General features: G+C 44.1%; 1 protein-coding gene across 2 annotated transcripts in view; it reads left to right on the top strand.

The window, feature by feature from the left end:
* The first annotated feature begins 226 nt into the window (after positions 1–226).
* The window catches only part of LOC147903051 (catalytic/ hydrolase), a 67933-nt gene continuing 52011 nt past the window's right edge, over positions 227–16148 (top strand). For both annotated transcript variants that reach the window (XR_015540858.1, XM_087373241.1), the window contains exons 1-4: positions 227–516; positions 594–711; positions 845–913; positions 3628–3707. Coding sequence is in view for 1 of the 2 variants with exons in the window: in XM_087373241.1 (XP_087229367.1) it covers positions 302–516; positions 594–711; positions 845–913; positions 3628–3707 (482 nt within the window). In the remaining variant the exon portion in view is untranslated. The remainder of the gene's footprint in view (positions 517–593; positions 712–844; positions 914–3627; positions 3708–16148) is intronic.

The raw sequence follows: 16148 nt of genomic DNA, 5'->3' as shown, positions 1-16148 counted from the left end.
GAAAACATGGTGGGGGGGGGATAAGTTACAAATAATCGATCTTGATCTTCCATCTCAAATAGCGAGGATTAGTAAGCAATGACTTGGCATCACGTGTGTGGCTATGGCTGTCCGTGGTGGACTATGCATAGTGGAGCGTGGCAATGGCTTTGGCTCTACTTGGAAATCTTGTGAAGAAATGTTGGCTTTGGTATCATGGTCATGGGATATGAGTGAGATTCTTTTGAAAATTTGAACAGATCCTCAGAATCAGGAATGACTGGCTGGCTGTCCATGGTGGACTATCGTGGAGCTGCTGGCTATGGCTATGGCTACGGCTGCTGGAATTTGGAATGGCTATGGCTGCTCAGCAGCTCTTGCTCCCAAATTTCGTCTGCATTTGCTCACCAGCGCCTCTAGTCAGCACCACCTGCCTTCAGCCTCCAAACCTATCGTCACCCTTAAGCGATCCACTTTCCCTTTGCGAGCCCTCCTCGCCCTCTCCGCTGCAGCTGCTGTCTCCTTCTTGCGAAAAAGGTCATCCCCCCGCTTTCTCGCCTTTCCTACTCATGCGGGTTGTTTTTAATTCAGAAATTGCAGTTGCATGCTTGCAGGAATCGAGCGTTTCAGAAGGTGTCCGAGGCCAGAGTTTCCATGTCTACACAGATGGATCGAGCCTCTCGACAGAAAGTTATTGATAGCCATTTGCACGTTTGGGCTCCTATAGAACAGGTGGAACAGCGGTGCACCGTTACGAATTGCTGGGAATCGCAATACGAGAATGTAATTGATTTAAGCGACAACTATGTTATTTTTGGAACCTTACATTGCGTTGGCCGTTCGATGGCTCGGTCTTATATGGCAGGCACAGGAATACCCTTTTTTCCCTGGGCAAGAGCCGACAATTCCAGGGAACGTTGAGCTTCTACTGCAGGTAGCTAAAAAACTATAGTTAAGGAGCAACATTAGGGCGTATACATCAAGCGTAGTGAAGTGTTTCGTCCGGTGCGCACTTTTTGTTTAATGGAGCGGCATTTCAGAGCTAGCGAGTTGGACCACTCTTTTATAGAATTATATTGTCTTTAATCAAATACTTTTCTCCTTGCAAACTAAAATGTTTTAATACTGTAACAATCCGTTCCGGGCTGTAAATGAATTTTGGTACCATTCCGAATTTTGGTACCATTCAGAGGACGAATTGGTGCATTTTTTAATGGAGAATTAAAACAAGAGCGCGCTCGGCAGCGCTGCCTTTTCTAACTTTTATGGAGAAGATCGATAGTTGATGTGTGTGGGGAGAGAGAGCGCGCTAAGAATAGAAAGAGTTGATGGAGGGGATGCGTGTCCAAAATTGATTGTTGTGAGGATGAGGATGAGTGTCCAAAATTATTGGGAGGACACTTTTTATGAAAGGTGGTAGTAGAGCGGCTGCCTTGCAAGACCATCACACATACAAAAGGAAGCAATTCCAAATCCCTTGATGGTGAAGTAGGAAACAGAACTTTACATCGATAATGGAAAAATACATCAAACTCAGGCTTCAAGATTAATCAAAGCAACATCACGGTGGTTAAAAAACCACTTGCTAAAGACATGAAGTTGGCTATCGCCACTAAAACTTATTTGCAGGAACAGGGAGCAAACGTCTTTGAACGTTCTACTAAGGAGAACCAACACTGCTAAGGTTTTATTACGGAATGGAAAGAAAGGAAGTTTTGAAAAGCATCTTCAAAAGACCAGAATGATCTATGCGCTTAGTTTTTAAAAACATTTTCAAAAGATCAAGAGAGCTTGCTCCTACACCAACTCCAAATGAAGCAACAGCTCCTCCGTGTGCATGCATGTATGGAAAGAACACTTCAGATCACAAAAAAATAAACATATATGTACAGCCCAAAAAAAAAGTATTGATGTAGAAAAACCTGCCAATGATTGTACCTACACCTGCAGCGTACTACGGCTGAGGTAAGGCACCCAAGATGGGCTTGTATGCTGTATTACCTGCTGTAGAGTCTTCCTCTCCGCCCTTTGCCTCCTGTAAGCTTCAATAGCTACAAGGATGAGCCAATCTGTTCCTCCTCCAGTGCCCCACCAATGACTGTTCTACTTTGACGCACATCTGCCCCAACAGTGAACATCCAGAAGACTTATGCGATCAATAGAGCTCCATCTGCTCTTCACCCTCAGAGAAGATCTGCAGGCTGAGTACCAATGTATAGATAGGGCCAACCAGCCCACATATTTGCTGACTGTCTCTTCCTACTGGCCCACATATTGCCAACCAGTCCTACAGCTGTTGCTGCTGCCACTGCCAACCAGGATGGTTGCCCTATAAAATGGCCCCAGCCCTGGCTCTATTTGTGAAGTCTTGCCCCAGCCCATTGGCCTCTCTATGGGCACTTGGCTGGGACAAGCAACCTAGGACAAGAGCAGACACAGCCAGCACAGGTCACCACATTTTTCCACCCCTAGATAGTGGATGCATGATCTTATATTTTATGGTAGATCAAGCCCTAGCTTTTGTGTAAAGCCATGGGGTGGCATGTATGGTTCACTGTGTGTGACCAGCAGTTAGTTGCTGCTTTTCAGTGCATGCATTCGTAGGCAGTGATTGACATTCCATTGATGCAATTCATCACTTGTGTTTGTATTGGTTCTATCTGTATTATGGGGGGACATCACAGTGTAGGGAGGCTCCTTGTATGATTATGCTCTCCTAATCCCTGCTAAAGGCTTTGAATTGCAGGGGTTGCTTACTGAACTGAAGCTGAAGGGGAAGTGAGTGCGTGAGGCTGCCTGTATAGACTTCTGCCCTACTCCTGCTTTGCATTAAATGGATAAGTGTGTGTAAATAGAGTGCAGTCTGTAAATTGACCTGGTCTTTCCCTTCAGTCTGTCAGCAGTCACTTGCTTTTCCCTTCAATCTATAAACAGGTCTTCTCTAGATAGACTGTCGCCAATTTGTCCTTACCATCTATAAATAGGAAGCTTCTGCTGCATGGTTTTGCTATTTGGAAGCTCTTTACCGCTGCGCATAGGCTGTATATGGCAGATGCATCTAGATGCCCATGACACGATGCCTGCCCAAGAGCAGGCTCTTAGGGAGGAGAACTGGTGGGGTGAGGCTGGGAGGTGGCTTGTGGATTAGAGACTGGATGTGGGGTTTGGGAGGGTTCAAGAGACGAGAGAGAGTCTTGGGAAGGAGGCCGGGGGGGAATCTCTGGGGAGGCTGGGTCTGACAGGGCTCTCTGAGGAGACCCTGCTACTTCTACTGTGGGGGGATTTTTAATTAACGATCAATCTTGGGGTGTACATAGGCTTTGGGAGGGAGAGTCTGAAGAGGGAATGCGTCGCATCTGTACCTCCATTGTGACGTGTGTCTACTCTAGCTATGGATGGACGAAAGAAATCGGCAATAGTGTCTTACCCCCCCCCCCCCCCCCCCGGCCCCCCTCCCCCCAGCGCACCTCTCCCCAACCTGCTCTGCCCCAAGCCAGAGCAAGGTGATGCAGTTAGTTGATAGAAAAGATTGATTTCAAGTGTTTGTTTCACTACTGGGCAGTGCTGTAGATATTTGTAAGGGGGCCAGTGGGGCAAGTGTGCCTGGTCTTTCTCTGAAAGATACTAATCCCATGCTTTCTTGTGCAGGCAATGAAAGAAGGCTCTGTGGATGGAGCGTTGATTGTTCAACCCATTAATCACAAATTTGATCACTCATATGTCACAAGGTGAGAATATTCCTAAGCTCCCAAATGAAGCTTAAATATTGAAAGGCTATGACTCCTGCAAGTGAATGCAGTTGGGGCAATCGTGATACTGAGTACTTGTAAAGTTTTTGTATCTAATCTCAAAACTCTTTGGTGGTTGTGACTAACATTTTTGTATTGAATAATTATTTTGGAGAATTTTAATGCTGTAGATATATACAACAACTGTGAGTTATCTTTGGCCTTGTATGATCCTGCAAATTGTCAAAGAATGGTCTATGTTCTAACCCTTATCCATCATTTATCTTAAGCGTAGATCGTGTAGGGAGGATAGTAAGGAGCATTGAATGGTGGATATACATTTTTTCATGTTAAGAGAAGAAGTAAATCTTCTTTTGGTCGGAAATGGTATAATGGTTATAACTGCTGAGTCTAATGTATGCCCAAGCCTTCTAATTTCTTGACATGACGTAGCACAAGCTGGCAAATACTGCCATTAAGTGATATTTTCTAGATATGGCTTTCTATTTTGGAGAGACTAAATGAAATCTTCACGAGCTGCTGTAGCTTACACATAGCTGGAGTAATTTTGGTTGGCTTTCCTTTGTTGCTAGCTTTCATCCCGTGATTCTGGCAACCTCTCCTAGACGTTTTCCTCGGAAGAGGACACAGGGTGCTGCCTGGATGGTGGAGTAGCACAATGATTTCCTGGCCCATATGGTCTTCCTGTCCACCCAATAGGTGGGGAAATTATTTTATGGAGAAGGCGTGCTGCCTGTTTGTTAGCCAGGCTACTGTCACTATCAGATCCTTTGTGCTGAAGGACAGCTCCACAGATATGGAAATCCTCTGCAGGTCGCCTGCTTAAGTCTATATTATAGAATACCGGAGAGGGCATGTTGCACAAGATCCCATCAATCACACCATAACCATAAAATGAACCTTGAGGGCCACTTGTGGAGATTGTACCCGTTTAATGGACTTTGGGGTATCCTTAGTCCCTCATCTTAGACCCTCACAACAGGCCATCTTGGATGGCTGCCTCTATTGTCGATCAGATGTCCTACTCCTCTTATGTGTGCTAGCATCTTGAGGCACTCCTTCAGCTGCTATTGGAGGCGAATCCATATCCCCAATGACCTGGTTGGGCCTCTATCCCATCCGAATAGCAGAGTGCAGCATAGTTTTGATGATTATTGAAGTCTGTCAAGTTATTGAACATTCTGGCATAGGTTGAAAGAGCACATTTTTGGTGACTTTTGATACAGTACCACCACTTTCGGCATAGGTATGCCAAAGATTTCGAAGCATGACATTAGGCCAGCCGCCAATACAGGTGATCAAGGCCAGCATTGGTACTCATCATCAGTTATCAGCTCCTGTGCAGGTTATCAAGGATTGGCCGTGGTACATGTGAGCAATGAGCAGTCCTGAATTCTCTTTTCGGCAGTTTCTTATCGTTTCGGTTTTCTTTTTACATCGTGGATTCCAGCACAGTTCTTGAATCCTAGCTTCAGTTTTATTTGTCGGATGTCCCTTTCGTATCTGTGACATATTCCAGAACTTGGACAGTCCGACGCCAATTTCGGACCAACTTCATAATTCATCTCCTCTCACAGAAGTGGCATGCCAGATCTTGGATTCCATGTCATCACCTGGATCCCGGATTCTACGTCATTCCATGTCAGTACGTGGATTTTGGATTCCACATCCTTGGCATACAGATCTGGTGCATGATCCTGTGCACACTTGTGATTCCGGCACAGACCATCATACTTAGGGCTCAAGCATTTTCTAGGGCCACACACGCTTTACATGATATAATCATATGAACGTAACTACACAAAGCTCTAGATTTACCTTGACTAGCCAGTTGATGAGCAAGTAGTCTCAAAAGTCGGCGGGCTAGAGAAGAATGATAGTCAAGAGTGGTTGTTGAAGCAGTTTACATGATAGGGGGCACTTGAAGATCTGTTCCAAAGGTTCTTGTTTGCTACCCTATGTCAACTTGCAAGGCCATTTTTGGCTGCTACCTTGAGAAGGTGCAATGAGAAAACCCTTCCTTGCATTGCTCATTTGTCAGCGTGTGCCATCATTTTGCCCCGTCTCAATAGAAGGGCCATTCAGCTGTCACCGCATTGTCCAAGGATTCTTGTAGTTCAAGCCTGTCACAGGCTGTCCATCCACACAACATTTTCCATCCCTTCCATTGATACTGGTGTGAGTTGATACCAACATAAGCAGAAGGCTCTTTCAACCCCTCCTCGTCACCCAATAACATGCCTGTCTAGGTAGCTATGATATCCAAACAACCCAGCTAAACAAATCCGAATTTAGAAGGATAAAATTTCACATTCTTGATTGGAGTCTTTGGAAGGGAAAATCGACTTGAGAGGTTGCAAGCAATGCATATCAGCATTTTATCGCAAGGTTCCTAAGCCTTTTCTGAGGGTAACACCCACTCTTTTGACTGCACATTTCAATTAGGCAGGCAAGGGCTTCCATTTTAGAAGTTCATATTAGATTTCATAGACATGGCTCCCAATGATGCCCAAAGGTAGGTGCCCCGGATAATTCACAATTGACTCCTTTTGGTAACCATCCACAATTTACTGTATCCCCAATTGCCTTCTTCTGGTAACCATCCACAATTTACTGTATGCCATTACAGTTGATGTGTTGCATCAAGTATTTTTCCCTTTTAGGTTTATTGAGAAGATTGCCATGCATCAGATACTAGGTGGTCTCCAAAGATTGTCATGCATCAGATTTTAGATGGTCTCCAAGCCTTGATACACTTTGCCTCACAGTTTGTGCATTGCAAGCAAGAAACAGTTTGCACAGTCGGGTTACATATGCTGGTGGTTGTACTTTACATATTCAGTTGTCAAATATAATGGAGATGCAAATGAATGAGGTGTCACAGGCGGGAAATAATTATAGGAAGGCCTAGGAAAATAGAAACCCAACATCTATGGAGAGTGCAGTTTATGCCAATGCTTGTAATGCAGCCCAGCTGCTCCAACGAAAATAGCAGCCCAAATGATGGAAACAAATATGTACAGCAAGAGAAAGAGCAATGTTAATTTAGAAGAACACAGGTGATAGCAAAGGATACCAAAGTAAATTTGGACACAACGACAAGGAGTGAGTCATGAAGCAAGAGCACAAAATGCATAACAGTTTTAGTCGTGAAGATGCATCACCAGATATTCATGAGCGTGAGATTCAAGAACACATGACTTAGAAAGGAGACACCAATAGGGCCCCCAGTGAGAAAAAAGCCCCTATTAATTAATTAGTTGGTGTGGGGGAAGGGGGAATGGTATATGATGGCAAAATATTCAGGGATAAAGGGGGGAGGGCTTGAATTAATTAAATAAAGGGGGGGGGGGGGAGGGGCAATAATTAGTCTCATGTCGGGTGGAGGGGGAGAGCTTGAATTAAAAAAAGGGGGGAGGGGGAGGGGCATTAAAGAGGGAGGGACGTGTGAGATTGGAGAGGGGGGGCCACTTATTAAGAGGGGTAGGTTTCTAGACCCATTTTTAGGTTTTGGACCTGTTTGTTTTTACAGGTTTTAAACAAGCTGCCTTCTGTTTTGAAGCTCCTACAGATAACCTTAATCTGGAAGCCACATTTTCTGCTGTCCTGGATAATTTTGACCTGTTTTGGACTCTGGAGCTGTTTTGAAGAAGGCTACTGCTGTTTTGGATACGTTTCCACTACAATTCCCTGATTTTGCGAAGGACTAAGTAGGTTTTGTCAGATTTGCAGTCCACTTACTTGTGGTTGCATTTGGTGAGGCTTTGCTTCATTTCTGCTCGCCTTTGGAGTATCTTTTTCCCTCAGAATCTTGGGTTTTTTCGTCTCCATTGCTTGCATTTGTTGGCCCTTGTGCGAAGGGGATTTTTTCTTTACTGACGTGGTTCAAAACTGCTATCAACTGTCCCTGGAAGCAACCCTTCAAACACTTCTAATGAACTATATGCACCTGTTTTCAAACCCAGTCATGGACTGATCTGAGTTTTTTGCAAAAAACACATCTCTAATGATAAAAAAGCCTTTTGCATTTGTGGATCGTAGAGATGGTAACCCTTACTTTCACTTCCATAGCTAACAAAAAGGCATTTCACTGCTTTATCATCCATTTTGTCTCTTTTCTGCTTAGGTATGTGTGCATATGTTATGCAGCCAAACACCCTCAGGTAGTCAACCTTGGGTTTCTTGTCATGCCAAGCCTTAAAGGGTGTGATGGTTTTCTACGGATGGTGTCCTCTTCGGACCACATACGTCAGTTTGTATGAGTTGCAATTTTCTGACGGCTCTAATCGATTCATCCCTTTGACGAGCATTCCTATGCATAACTGCAAACTTTATAGTTCACATGGCCAAACCTAGCATGCCATAATTCTGCATTTTTCAATGCTTAACTGATGCCACACATGCATTTGACATGTTGCTGTCATGTTTGTCCAGCTGGTACAAAGCCTATATTTAAAAGTGCCTGTAGTAACTATCAATCTGATAGTCCTTTTCTATATCCCTGACAATGCACTTATCATCCTCAAAAATGAAAGAAAAACATATTTTCCCAAAAGAGGACACGAATAGCAAATTCTTATTGATTAACAACATTTCGAAGGCATAGATCAACTGAGGTCAACAAAATCCTTCCAAGTCCCTTGATAGGGTAAGAAGAATTGTTTGCACAAGACATTCTTTTGCCAACTGGAGCAGGCTGTAAATCAGCAAATAAACTCGTCCTTGAAGTGATATGCCTGGATCACTGCCAAAATATAAAAAACTTCGTCTAAAGTAACACTAATGCTCAGTGCACTGATCTCAAGATGCGATCATAACTGCATACTAGAAAGGACCACTCTTCAGCCACATAGTTTGCTAAAGCATTATCCTTGTCAGAATCTGAAGCATGAGAAACTGAAATTGACATTCTTCTCTTTCTCCAATGTTTTCCTGCATTCAATGATGTGGTGACCTGGATTTTTACAATAATGACATTTGCCCTTCTTTGCTTTGCCTCCATCATCCTTTGCCTTGTTAGATGGCTGTCTTGCAGCAGCCCAGGACTGCATACCACCTTTAAAATTGCCTTGACTCTTGTTCTGGAAAGCAAGAGCTTGATCACTGCCACGGGAAAAGGAAGATTTGTACTTCCTTGGCTGTTCCCCCCGCGCAACAAAAACCCACAAGCTCCTAAAACTGAAGAGGCTGAGCATTGCAAAGACAAAGCGAGAGAATTGTGGGAACTAGGTAGGACTCCGACAATGATTGCAACATCCTGGAGATCAAATCTTTTTCAGAGACAATCTCATCTATATTCAGGAGTTGCTCACTAAGATCTTGGATCGTAGTCAGATAATTAAACATACTATCACCCTCATTCATGTTCAGATTCTCAAGCTGCTTTAGGATAAATGAAACGCTTGCCTCATCCTTTGCCTGACACATTGTCTAAAAGACATTGCATGCACGCAAAGAAGTCCTGCAGGACATGATGTGTGGAATGATAAACCTTTTCACTGACAAAGAAATTAAGGCAAGAACCCTGACATGCATCCCATCTTCTCTAGTCAGATGTGGCAGCTAGAACTGCAGTTTGATATGCTGCAGCATATGTTCTACTAGATGTGACTGGTGCATTAGGTGTTCCGTCTCCGGGAAAGGGTTCATCCCCATTCACTAGTCCCCATAATCCTTTTGCAACCATCACAATTTATTTATTTTTCAAGAAAATTACTTCATTAAGTATGAATGAAAACTGCGAGAGCAAGCTCAAATGCGGGAGTACATCATGCAATGCATGAGGAAAAAACAGCTCAAAGTGAGCTAATCCCATACAGCTCCACCAAACAGATTATCATTATGTGCCATTCCCAGACAAATGCACAAGCAGCCGACAAGATTCACGTACTGTGAATGGTATTGCACCAATTAAGTACATTGTTCCACATGCACAATCTGGCTCAAATCTGACTTGTCCCTGCGGATCAGGATTTACAGCCTGCACAACAGATTTTGGATCAGAATTTACTTGCACAGTAGACCTTTGATGCCCTAGATCAGGGTCATGAACAGCCCATCGCACAGGATGATGTGGAAGATACTGTCGGGGACAAAAGAACAGCTGTACAAGTTCAATGGTGGTTGATGCAAGGATAGTAAACTGTCCGCACCTCGTTCCAATAGAACAAGGGCTGGTTCAAGAGGCTTAAAAGGAGCCCAATATGCCGATTTAGTGTGGATGAGCACTCTTTGTGAGCAGAAGAACCTAACAGCTTTCAGGAGTGCTCAAGGCATTGGTGGACGAGAGCCATGGAGTCAGGATCGGATCGATCCATGGAGTCAGAGCCATTGGATGAGAGCCATGGAGTCAGAATCGGATCAACACTTGCGAATTAGGTGGATCTGTCCTCTGACATAAAGGCTAAGTGGGTGTACAAGCTTAAGAGGAAATCTAATGGTACCATTGACAGCTACAAAGCAAGGTTAGTTGCCAAAGATATTCTGAGCAGAAGGGGATAGATTATGATGAAACCTTTGCTCCCACATCCAAAATGACCACAATTAGGTGTGCTATTTCATTGGCTCTCATCAGGGTAGGGAAATGCATTAGTCGGACATTAAAACAGCCTTTCTGAATGGGGACTTGCATGAGGAAGTGTCTGTGAGTCAACTGATTGGTTTCAAGATGCCTGGTCAGGAATATGGAGTACGTAGGCTGTGTTTGGCACTTTACGGGCTCAAACAAGCTCCACGGGCTTGGTATGAGAAGATTCATACTTATTTGATCAGACAGGGCCTAAGCAACAGTCCAATTGAGAGTACCCTTTATTTTAAGACGGACAGGGGAGGGATTTGTTGATGTTATCCTCTATGTGGATGACATGCTGCTCACAGGCGCCAGGGGCTATTCCATTACTATTTGGGATTTCAGTTTATGTAGTAAAAAGAGTGCATTGTAATGAAACGGTCCAAGTATATAAATGGGCTGTTACATAGGTTCGGAATGCAAAATTGTAAGTCAATTTCAACTCTGGTTGAACGTGGATTTAAGCCGTCATTGCATGACAATATGGAGTCTTTTGATGTCACTCTATACAGCCATGTTGTTGGCTGCCTCATTTCTCTATGCAACACACATCTTGACATTCAATATATGGTGTCATAGGCGATCAAACATAGACGTGGTCCGAAGCCCACTCATTGCCATTTTCAGATATTTGCAGGGCACTCAACATTAGGATTGTTGTATGCTATCCCTACAGGAGGTGAAGGTGACCCTGAAGGAGCTGCAGACTGAGCTTGAGTGGCAGCCCACCTAGGTTGGTTTCCAGACAGCAAGCTGGAGAAGATCTTTGGATGCAAAGTCTACTGATGCTCGAGGTGGAGCACGCGGGCTCGAGTCTAGAGATAGCCGGCAGATAGGAGAAGGACCTTGTGGTAAGCTTAATCAGAGGACCACACCATTGGTGGGACTCTAGATCTCTCTCTTTTGTATTGTGTCCATAGCTTTGGACGGAAATATATTATTTTGGTGTTTCTCTATCTGGCTGGTTCATTGTCTATTGATGAGTCTGCACATCTATTCTATGCACATTAAGTTAAGAAGTTTGTGATTCCACACCCCACTCCACACTGTGTGAGCTCTTGGGAAACTCTATCAGTCTTCTGCTGTGCGTAATTACAGCATCATTCTTAATCCCTTCATATCCAACCATGACTAGAGACCTAGGTTGAAACCCGTACATAAGCATAATTCCTTCATATCCAACCATGACTAGAGACCTACGTTGAAACCCATACATAAGCATAAAAGGATTGAAACCTGTACTAGAATGCTTAGCACTGTTATAAGCAAATTCAATCATGGGTAAATATTCTTCCCATGAAGACTGTCTCTTGGAAACATATGCATGAAGCATATCTTCCAGTAGTTGATTTACTTTTTTTGTATGGCCATCGGATTGTGCATGGTCCGAGGAACTCATACTCAAAGGAGTCTCCAACTTCTCAAACACTAAAGTCCAAAAGTTGCTAGAAAACTTGGAAGTCCCTATCACTGACTATGTCAAGTGGCAAACCATAGAGTTTAAACAATTGGTCCACAAACTGGTGAGCCAATTGAGTAGTTGATATGGTTGATCTTGTAGGTAAAAATCTAGCCATCTTTGTCAGTCTATCAACGACAACCCATATGGCATCATGACCTATGCGGCTTCTTAGCAAACGCGTAATAAAATCCATGGAGCTACTTTCCCATTTATTACCGAATATGTCCAATGGCTGTAATAAACCCGTGCTCCTAAGCCTTTTAGCCTTAGTCGTTTGACAAACTCGGCAACCTACGACATAGTCTTTAACAAACGGGTTTCATCTTAGGCCAATAAAAAGTGTGTTTCACAAGAGACAAAGTCCGGTGTACCGCTGGATGTCTTGCACTAGGTGCATCATGACACTCCCTAAGTATCTTAGATTGATCAAAGATCCCCAAAGCCTGGTACACAAATCTTATCATTTCGGAACAGCAAGCCATTCTGAATCATCCACTAACCTCCTGCCGCTTGCACTGCGGCCGGCACAATCACTGAGTCTTGGTCAATCATGGAGCTTCCATCCTGGACCTTCTGCCAATATAAACCGAAATGACTATCAGTTGCGTAAAGCCCTCTCAAGGATTGAAATAGGTAAGAAGATATCTAGGTAATGATAAAGCATTTACCATCTTAATTCGGCTTAAGGCATCAGCTACATTATTCAATGAACCCTTCCGATACCTAATCTCAAAATCAAAATCTTGCATTAACTCTGCCCATCGTGCTTTCCGGCCCCTCAAATCATTGCCATCACATACATACTTGATTGGTTGGTGATGAGTCAACATGTGAAATCGAGAACCATACAGGTAGTGTCTCCACACCTATAGTGCATACACTACTGAATAAAGCTCTTTTTCCATCGTCGGCCAACGACATTGAGTGTCATCGAACTTTTTACTTTCAAATGCAACGGGTCTTCCTTCTTGGAATACCGCTGCCCCTATTGCAAAATCACTAGCATCAGTCTCTAAGACATAAGGTCTACTAGGATCGGGCAATACAAGAGGAGGAGCTTCCTTGATACAAAGTTTCAAAGTATTAAAAGCCTTGTTCAAATATTCATTCCAAGAGATAGGTTGGTTTGACTTAGGTCCCCGACCTTTCAACGCGTTGGTCAAGGGAGTCGTGATTTTAGAATAATCACGTACCGATTTCCTTAAAAAGATAGTAAAGCCCAAGAAAGAACGAAGTTGCTTGACAGTTTGGGGAATTGGTCATTCTAAAACCTTTTGAATACGATCTAGGTCAATGCTAATCCATTCCCGTGAAATCTTGTGTCCTAAATAAATGATTTCCTTCATAAAGAAGTCACATTTACTTTTCTTGGCATACAACAGATTCTGTCTTAGTAAAGCCAAGACAATCCTTAGATGAGATATATGATCCTCTAAGGTCTTGCTGTAAACCAAGATATCATCAAGAAACACAACAACTAACTTGCCCAAGTATTCTCAGAATAGGTTATTCATCATTTGTTGGACGGTTGCTAGAGCATTAATCAATCCAAAATGTAAAATAAGGCATTCATAATGACCATATCTCATCCTAAAAGCTGTCCTCTCAACATGTTTCACAAAGATGCGTATCTGGTGATAACCAGCACGCAAATTAATCTTAGAAAAATACTTCGCTCCTACAAGTCTGTCTATCAGGTGATTAGATCTAGGCAGAGGGTACCGATTCTTAATTGTTACTTTATTCAGATGCCTATAGTCCACACACATCGCCAAGTATTATCTTTCTTTTTTCGAAGCAAGACTACTATCCATCTTTCGTTCCCAAAATTGTTTCCCTGTTGGAAGACGAAACTCATAAGTGTGATCACTCGGTGTCGTGTCCAGCCCCAATTTCTTAAGTTTGTGATGAACAAAATTGTGAGAGCTTCCTGGATCGAGAAAGAATGTGAACTCGTTGTTCCTTTACTTCGCCATAAGCATGGAACATATCATTAGGACCAAACAACGTATGACTAAAGGTACAATTACAGAAAATAGGGCAAGTAAGAACATTGATAGAAATACTTGTAGCGTTGGCAGCTTTAGACTTAGAACCTTGTCCCTGCTTTGATTTTGAGACTGAGGGTTGTGGGTTACCACTGAGTTTGGTGCAAATTCGCTTTTGTGTGTCCCTGTTCCTCGCAATGGAAACACCGGAGCGGTAAAGCATGAAGGAACCGATCTCGGCAGCTGCCCTTAGTCGGATTAGATCGTTTCTTTGAGGGATTGTCCTGGGACTTTCCCTCATTGGTGCCAGAAGATTGCTGAGTAAACTTACGTTAATTCTTCGCATTGTTGTCATACGCAGTTGCACTCTTTGCAAGTATCATCGTATCATCATAAAGGCGTGCAAACAAGATAGCTTTCTTCAAGGACGTAGCTTTATTATTCTTTACTTGGAGATTGTAGGAATTTGGTAAACCGGCCACAAAATATCCAAGCAAAGTGGTGGAATCCATCTTTGATGCGCGTGTTTGTAGATTTCTAAACTTCTGTAGATAGGTCTCGAACGTGAGATTGTTCCTGATCGTATGGAGGTCTTTGAATTTGCTCACAATATCGTAGTCGTCCTCCTTCTAGATCTCCTTCTTGAAGGTATCCTCGAAATCAGCCCATGTGGTGGGTTGGGGCCGCAGTTTCTTCCACCACAGGAGGGCTTTAGCCAACCGCCAATTGAATCTTTTTATCGTCTCGCAGTACGGATGAAATTTGAAGTGGACTTGCCACTTGTGAAGCCATGTGTCCACCACTTCTTTATTCCTAGCCTTCTGTTCCCCGAATATTGATCCGGAGTGATATCCAGGCCTAGAACAGAGGCCATAGCATCCACGTGTGTAAGGGCCTGCATAGTAGTAGTCTGTTATAAAATAAGAGGGAATGAATCACTCAAACCTCCACCCAAGATCTCTCCAACTCTTACACACACTCAACTCAGATAGATGATCACAGATGCAACAAACACTCACTCAGAAATAAATATGGACGGAGAGAGAGAGAGAGAGAGAGAGAGAGAGAGAGAGAGAGAGTATATTCATCCACCGGATGGTGGGTAGAAAAATAGCTCCAAGGGAGCGGTACAAAACACAGCAAAGTGCTGGAGAATATTGATGGACTCTCTCTCTCACCAACTGCTCCAGATCTGAGTGCTGAACACAGCCTTGGAGAGGAGCTTTCAGTCTTGTACTGGATGCTGGAACCAATGGAGGAGTGGGCCTTTTATAGGCACTGCTCAGACCCCTTCAGTTGACCGACGAGCAGGGTCGGTACCCTGTCTGGTGGCCGACCACATGGGCCCTAGTAAACCGACCAGGGTTGGCCCTGGTCGGTGGCCTTGGTAGGGCCGACTTGGCGAGCCACAGGCCCCTATTTAAGGGCGCCCTAGGCGGCCAGTCAATGCTGCTCCTGGTGCCTCTATGTGAGGCCTCGAGCCCTTTTATTCCTGCTGTTGCAGATTGCAACCAGCCCGTGTGCTGGTTGCCTATGATGCCGGCCTGAGTCTCTCTCTCCCCAGCCCTCCTACCTCTCACTGCCCCTTGTCCCCTCAAATCGAAGGGGCTCACAGGTGGGCACAGTGAGTTTCTAACACTCCCCCTCAATGTCACAACTGTGGGCCAATCCCCATTCATTTGATGAGGTGCTCCATCTGTTCTCGAGGAAGTGCCTTCGTGAAGAGGTCAGACAAGTTGTCGGCGGTTGGGCAGTACATAAGCTCGATCACGTCGTCGATGATGAGCTCTCGAACAAAGTGGTAATGAACTTCGATGTGCTTGGTCCACGCATGGTACACTGGATTCTTGGCAATGGCTATACAACTCTGATTGTCGCACATCAGCACTATTGCGTCAACCTGACACACGTCCATGTCCTCCAGAATCCACCTTAACCATAGTGTCTCACAAGCTGTTGTACACGCGGCTCTGTACTCTACCTTTGTAGATGAAAGGGCCACTGTGGGTTGCTTCTTACTCAGCCAAGAGATGGCACCGGATGCAAGTAAAAAACAATACCCTATTGTTGATCTTCTGGTATCAGCATCACCCGCCCAATCACTGTCACAGAACCTGCCTTGTTTGATGCCTTTGGTGTAGGTGATCCCATAGGTGCAAGTACCCTTTAGATACCTCAGCACTCGTAAACCTGCATCCCAATGACTCTTCCTGGAAGAAGCAGAGAACTGACATAATAGCCCAACTACATAACAAATATCAGGTCGAGTATTGGTAAGGTAAAGCAAGCTTCCTACCAATCGTCGGTACAAAGGAGTATCGACTGGCTGAGATGTGTGGTGAACACTTACCGACCTCCATGGGAGTTACTACTGTCTTGCAATCCTCCATCTGAAATCTCTT

Source organism: Dipteris shenzhenensis, chromosome 4 (genome assembly GCF_047967505.1).
Source record: "Dipteris shenzhenensis isolate YYH24624 ecotype China chromosome 4, Dip_SZ_1.0, whole genome shotgun sequence".
NCBI lineage: Eukaryota > Viridiplantae > Streptophyta > Polypodiopsida > Gleicheniales > Dipteridaceae > Dipteris > Dipteris shenzhenensis.
This window is presented reverse-complemented; position numbering and strand designations above follow the sequence as displayed.